This window comes from Dipodomys ordii, unplaced genomic scaffold (genome assembly GCF_000151885.1).
Source record: "Dipodomys ordii isolate 6190 unplaced genomic scaffold, Dord_2.0 Scaffold153, whole genome shotgun sequence".
NCBI lineage: Eukaryota > Metazoa > Chordata > Mammalia > Rodentia > Heteromyidae > Dipodomys > Dipodomys ordii.
The window spans coordinates 1,528,094-1,534,893 of NW_012267369.1; the positions used below are offsets into that span (position 1 = coordinate 1,528,094).

General features: G+C 45.9%; 1 protein-coding gene across 1 annotated transcript in view; it reads right to left on the minus strand.

Annotated features, from left to right (window-relative positions):
* Nucleotides 1–3,553, minus strand: part of Hmces (5-hydroxymethylcytosine (hmC) binding, ES cell-specific) — a 13,258-nt gene extending 9,705 nt beyond the window's left edge. The window contains exon 1 of the mRNA XM_013032341.1: nt 3,401–3,553. Coding sequence (XP_012887795.1) covers nt 3,401–3,511 — 111 coding nt within the window. The 5' untranslated portion in view covers nt 3,512–3,553. The remainder of the gene's footprint in view (nt 1–3,400) is intronic.
* Nucleotides 3,554–6,800: the final 3,247 nt, after the last annotated feature.

A 6,800-nucleotide genomic window follows, 5' to 3' on the forward strand; every position in this document is an offset into this window, starting at 1 on the left:
TGTAGTTCAAGTGGTAGAACGCTTGCCTTGAGCTGAAGAGCTGAGGGACAGAGCCCAGGCCCAGAGTTCAAGCCCCACGACCGACAAAAAAAAAAAAAAAAAAAAAATCTCAGGTTCAAGGCTGGGGATGTCATTCTGTTTTTGTTTTTCCTGGTCCTGAGGTTTGAGGCCTGAGCTACTTTTGTGCTCAAGGCTAGCGCTCTACCACTTGAGCCACAGTACCCCTTCTGGCTTTTTCTGAGTGGTTCACTGGAGGTAAGAATCTCATGGACTTTTCTGCCCAGGCTGGCTTCAAACTATGATGCTCAGATCTCAGTCTTCTGGTGAGTCAGGCCTGTAATCCTAGCTACTTGAGAAGCTGAGATCAGGAAGATCTCAGTTCGAAGCCAGCCCAGGCTTCGAGAGGTGTGGTGGCACACATCTATGACCCGAGTTATGATGGGGAGCCTCACAATAGGCACTGTCCCCAGCATGTGCTTGGACAGGCAGTGAGACTCTCTCCCCAAAATAACCACTGTAGGTGTGGCTCAGTGGGAAGAATGCATGCCTAGTAAGCATAAGGCCCCAAGTTCAAACCCTAGTACTACCAAAGTAAGTAAACATGTAAACAGAAATATTACTGGAGTTGGAGTGTAGCAAGTATACAGCACTTGCCTAACATATACAACACACTAAGTTCAGTACCCAGGACCTCAAATATAAATTACTTTAACAATAATAAAAGCCAGGCACTGGTGGTTCATACCTATAATCCTAGCTCCAGGAGACTGAGATCTGGGGATAGCTGGTTAAAACTATCTCAGGCAAGAAAGTCCTGTGAAACTCTTATCTTCAATTAACCAGCAGAAAACCAGAAATGGTACTATGACCCAAAGTGCTAGTCTTGAGGGAAAAAGCTCAGGGACAGAGCCCAGGCCAGAGTTCAAGCCCCACAACTGACCAGACAAAATAATAAAGACAGCAAGTAAATAAACTTTAGAGGCATAACTTGGACAGATATTTGTACACCCATATTTATAGCAGCATTATTCACAATTGTCAACAGGTGAGCTCAAAATGCATCTCCCCTCCCCATTGATAAATGGATAACAAAAGGTGAATGAAACATTATTCAAACAAAATATTATTCAGAGCTGGGCGCCAGTGGCTCAAGCCTGCAATCCTAGCTACAGACGAGGCTGAGAACTGAGGATCACGGTTCAAAGCCAGCCTGGGCAGGAAAGTCCGTGAGACTCTTATCTCCAATTAACCACTAGAAAACCAGAAGTGGTGCTGTGGCTCAAGCGGCGGAGTGCTCGCCTTGAGCTGAAGAGCACAGGGACAGTGCCCAAGTCCAGAGTTCAAGCCTCATGACCGACCAAAAAAAAAAAAAACTTCTCAAAAGTCTGATACATGCTACATAATGTAGATAAAACCTGAAGACATTTTTTTTTAGTGAAGCAAAAGCCACAAGAGGGAAAACATTTTACAATTCTATTTTGATGAGCTATCTAGAGCAGTTAAGTACATGGAGACAGAAAGTAGGATGGTAAGCTGGGTGCTAGTGGCTCACACCTGTCATCCTAGCTACTTGGCAGGCTAAGAGCTGAGGATCACAGTTCAAAATCAGCCCAGGGAGGAAAGTCCATAAGACTCTTATCTATAATAAACTATTCAGAAAAGCCAGAAGTGGAGCAGGCTCAAGTGGTAGAGTACTAGCCTTGAGCACAAAGAAGCTCAGGAACAGCTCCCAAGCCCTGAGTTCAAGCCCCAAGACCAGCAACAACAAAAATAAAATGAGCAAGTGCCAGCGGCTCAGGCTTGTAATCCTAGCTATCAGGAGGCTGAGCTCTCAGTTTGAAGCTAGCCCAGGCTGTGAAATCCGAGAGCCCTCTCCTGCCAAGTACTGGGACTTGAACTTGGCCTCACAGATTTCTCACTCGAGGTTGGCACTCTATCATTTGAGCTAAACCTCCACTTCTGGCTTTCTGCTAGTTATTTGAAAATAGAAGTCTCCCTGATTTATCTGCTTGGGCTGGCTTTGACCCTTGATCCCTAGAGCTCAGCCTCCTGAGTAGTTAGGTTTACAGGTATGAGCTACATTAGCCTGGCTCTATGAGACTTTTTTCTCCATCTAACCAGCAAAATGCCAGATTGGAGGTGTGACTCAAATGACTCGTAGAGTGCCAGCTGTGAGCAAGAAAGCTGAGCAAGAGGAGTTTGAGGCACCAGGACCACTACCACCAGCAGCAGCAGCAACAAAACAAGAAAATACCCCAAACTTCAGGTCTAAGATGATCTTAAAGGAATTACCTTTCTTCCTTTTCTTCACTAGTGCTGGGATGGAATCTAAGACCTTGGAACACTAGGCAAGGACCTAGACTTCCAAACTTCATCCTGAGAGAAGTTAATGTCTCCCCACTCAGTCACACACATGTTGAAAGGCTGAAATAACGTGTATGCAAGTGACCAGTTCTTCTGTAACCAGTGGTACACACGGTAGCCATCTCTGAAGCTGGCTCCTAGCACACACACCCTGGGCCCTGCAGCCTCCTGTCCTGAACCAGCAGGCTCTGCCTAACGGACAGACAGCAGTAGGAGGAGGGATGCTGTGTGGAGGCCGAGGCCAGGTCACAGCTGTATAACTCTGTCTTACCTTCTCTGTGGTAACTGAGGCATACTGAAGCATATCTACCCAGATGCTTCAGGCTTGAATACATGGAAAGGCTTCCAGATGTTCTAGCCCAATTATGAGGCATGGGTAAAGAAGCCATCCTGGGCTGGGAAGGTGACTCAGTGGTAGAGCGCTTGCCTTGCATGCATGAGATCTTGGGTTCGATTCTTCAGCACCACATAAGCAAAAACGAAAAAAGCCGGAAGTGGCGCTGTGGCTCAAGTGGTAGAGTGCTAGCCTTGAGCTGAAGAGCTGAGGGACAGCGCCCAGGCCCAGAGTTCAGGCCCCACGACCGACCAAAAAAAAAAAACAACAAAAAAAAGAAGCCGTTGGGCTGGGAAGGTGGCTCAAGGGGTAGAGTGCTAGCCTTGAGGTGAAGAGCTGAGGGACAGCGCCCAGGCCTAGAGTTCAGGCCCCATGACCGACCAAAAAAAAAAAAAAAAGAAGAAGCCGTCCTGACATCCACTTCCACCTGTCATCTGATTACAAGCACATCAGAACTTCCAAAGAAGTTGGCAGTTGAGCACAGCCAAGCCATAGAAGACAACTGTTTGAAATCAGTTTTGGCCTATTTGTCTGTTACTGGCCTATTTGTCTGTTACTAAACAGAACAGTATTCAATATTATCAACTGGGAATATTCCTTGGGATCTTTCTTTATTTCTCAGGCATGCAAAGTACTCATTACAAACGTGTGCACATGTGCATTTGTGTAGAAAGAGAGAGAGAGAATGTGCCTTCCACCTACCTTGAACGATCGTTTCTCCATCATAGTGTCACTACGACAGTTGGTGGTGTTGAACTGCAGCTTAGAAGGGTCACCTTCTCTGAACCATGAAGGGACCAAGCCCCATCGCATGAGAGCAATGACCCGCTCTGACGAGTCTGAGTCCTGCCACAGAAAAGACGTTAATATCAAGAACACCATCTGAAATTTAAAAAAGCAAACTTAGTACATGTACTACACTGTCACTACTGTTGAAATGCAAAGACTACAAGATGATTCAATGGGAAAGGGTCATCTAGGCATGGGGCTCAGGCCTATAATCCCAGCACTAGAAAGGTAGAGGCAGAAGTAGTGCAAATTCAAAGACAGCCAGGGCTTACAGTAAGACCCTATGTTAAAAACCAAACCACAGGGCTGGGAATGTGGCTTAGAGGTGGAATGCTTGCTTACCACGTGTGAGACCTCGGTTCAATACCTCAAAACCACATAAACAGAAAAGGCCAGAAGTGGTACTGTGGCTTAAGTGGTAGAGTGCTGGCCTTGAGCAAAAGCAGCTCAAGGACAGTGCCCAAGTCTTGAGTTCAAGCCCAGGACAAAAACAAAGAACAAAAAAACACAGCCTAGTACCAGTGGCTCTCGCCTATAATCCTAGCTACTTAGAAGGCTGAGATCTGAGAATTCTGGCACAAAGATAGTCCAAACAGACAAATCCAAGAGACTTTTTTTTTTTTTTTTTTTGCTGGTCCTAGGGCTTGAACTCAGGGCCTGGGTGCTGTCCCTGAGCCTCTTTGTGCTGAAGGATAGCACTCTATTACTTGAGCCCAATTGTCACTTCTGGCTTTTTCTGAGTAGTTTATTGTAGATAAGCGTCTCACAGACTTTCCTGCCTGGGCTGGCTTCAAATCACGATTCTCAGATCTCAGCCTTCTCAACAACTAGGATTACAGGCGTGAGTTACAAGCACCTGGCTTCAAAGAGACTGTTATCGCTAATTAAAGAGCTGAAGCTGGAAACGGAGACGTGGCTCAAGTGGTAAAAGGCTAGCTGTGAGTGAAAAAATGAGGGCTCAAGGCCCCAGAGTACATTAGCAAGAAAAGCAACAAACAAACAAACAAGTAAGCTTGGGTACTGATGGCTCACTGCTGTCATCCTAGCTACTCAGGAGGCTGAGATCTGAGGATCTCGGAAGCCAGCCTGGGCAGAAAAGTCCGTGAGACTCTTAAACTCAAATACTCAGAAAATGTGGTACTCAAGTGGTAAAGTGCTAGCTTTGAGCACAAAGAATCTCAGGGACAGTACCTAGGCCCTAAGTTCAAGTCCCAGGACCAGCAAAGTAAAACAAAGAAACAGAAAAAAAAAAAAAAAAGAAGGGAAGCCTAGTTAAAAAACAGCTTTAAGCCAGCACTGGTAGCTCACACCTATAATCCTAGCTACTCAGGAGGCTGAGATCTGAGGATCACCATTCAAAGCCAGGTTGGGCAGGAAAGTCCAAAAGACTCTTATCTCCGATTAACCACCAGAAAAAAAAAACAAAACTGGAAGTGGCGCTGTGGCTCAAGTGGTAGAGCAACTGCCTTGAGCTGAAGAGCTGAGGGACAGAGCCTGGGCCCCAAAGTTCAAGCCCTAAGACCAACAATAAATAAATAAACAGGGCTGGGAAGGTGGCTCAGTGGTAGAGTGCTTGCCTTGCATGCATGAGGCCCTGGGTTCGATTCCACAGCACGACATAGCAGAAAAAGCTGGAAATAGGGCTGATGCTCAAGTGGTAGAGCGCTAGCCTTCAGCTGAAGAGCTGAGGGACAGCGCCCAGGCCCAGAGTTCAAGCCCTGCCCAACAACAACAACAAAAAGAAAGGAATCAACAACGGCAATATCTCAGAAAGATTTCCTTTTGTTTACACACAACCCCTCCATTGTGCTCCTTATAAAACTCACCCTATTTCCTTCAGTACCCACTAATTCCCAATTCCCTTCACTCACAAACATCCTTATTTGCAGAGGTTCCTATAAATTCCCTCCTTTTTTTGTGGTGGCCCTCCTCAGGCTTGAATTCAAGCCTGGGCACTGTCCCTGCGCTTCATTTGCTCAAGGCTATCACTCTACCACTTGAGCCACAGCTCTACTTCTGGCCTTTTGATGGTTAATTGGAGATCAGACTTAGGGACTTTCCTGCCTGGGCTGGCTTCAAAGCAAGATCCTCAAATCTCAGCCTCCTGTGTAGTAAGGATTATAGCTGTGAACCACTGGCCGCCGGCCTATTGGTCTCTTTTAACTCAAGTGTGTTCACTGGACAATTGTAAACCAAATCCAAAGGTGAGAGCCAGGGACACAATATAGATGAGAGGTCAAAATACTGAAAAAATTGCTTAGCATAAGTCATCTTTGCCACTGTCCTTAAGGTAGAAAATGAAAGAGGAAGTAATTTGCAAATCAGTGGTTTTCAATGCAAATTTGCAATCTATACTGGAGATGGCCGTTGGGATTTGGATGAATGAACTGCTGAAATGCTTCTAATTTTTATAATTTACAGGTTTGAGAAAAAGTATCAAATTAAGAAACCAAGCAATTCTTTTTTCTTTTTTTGTCACTATTGGAGCTTGAACTCAGAATGTTGGAATCTCAGCTTCCTTGCTCACAGCTGTATTCTACCACTTAAGTCACATCTCTAGTTTGGCTTTTTGCGGTTAATTGGGAAATAAAGTCTCTCAGACTTTTCAGCCTAGGCTAGCTCTGAACTGGGATCCTTGTGCTCTCAGCTTACTGCATAGTTAGGATTAATGCTTGAGCCATTAGCTACCTGAATAAACCCTAGCCATTGTAACAAAACTTATTACAGACCTATAGTCAAACACAACTTCAGCAAATCCATACCACTGACACAGTCTTGGGCTGTTTGGGAGACCAACTTTCTCTCCTCAAGGTTCCAATATCTTTTTATGGAGTGAGGAGACTGCTGGACCTGTCTCAATTGTCAACCACTTATATGGCAAGTCACAATCTTCCTGTATTTCTTATCAGGGGCTTGGACTCAGGGCCTAGGCGCTGTCCCTGAGTTTCTTTTGCTCAAGGCTGGCGCTCTTAGCACTTGACAACAGTGTCACTTCCAGACTTTTCTGTTTATGTGGAACTGAGGAATCGAACCCAGGGCCTCATGAGTGCTAAGGCAAGTGCTCTATTACTGAGCCACATTCCCAGCCCATGTTGTCTTTTTTTTTTTTTTTTTGGGTCCGGTCGTGGGGCCTGAAGTCTGGGTCTGGGCGCTGTCCCTCAGCTCTTCAGCTCAAGGCTAGCGCTCTACCCCTTGAGCCACAGCGCCACTTCCGGCTTTTTTCTTTTTGCTTATGTAGTGCTGAGGAATCGAACCCAGGGCCTCAGGCATGCAAGGCAAGCGCTCTACCACTGAGCCACCTTCCCAGCCCCCA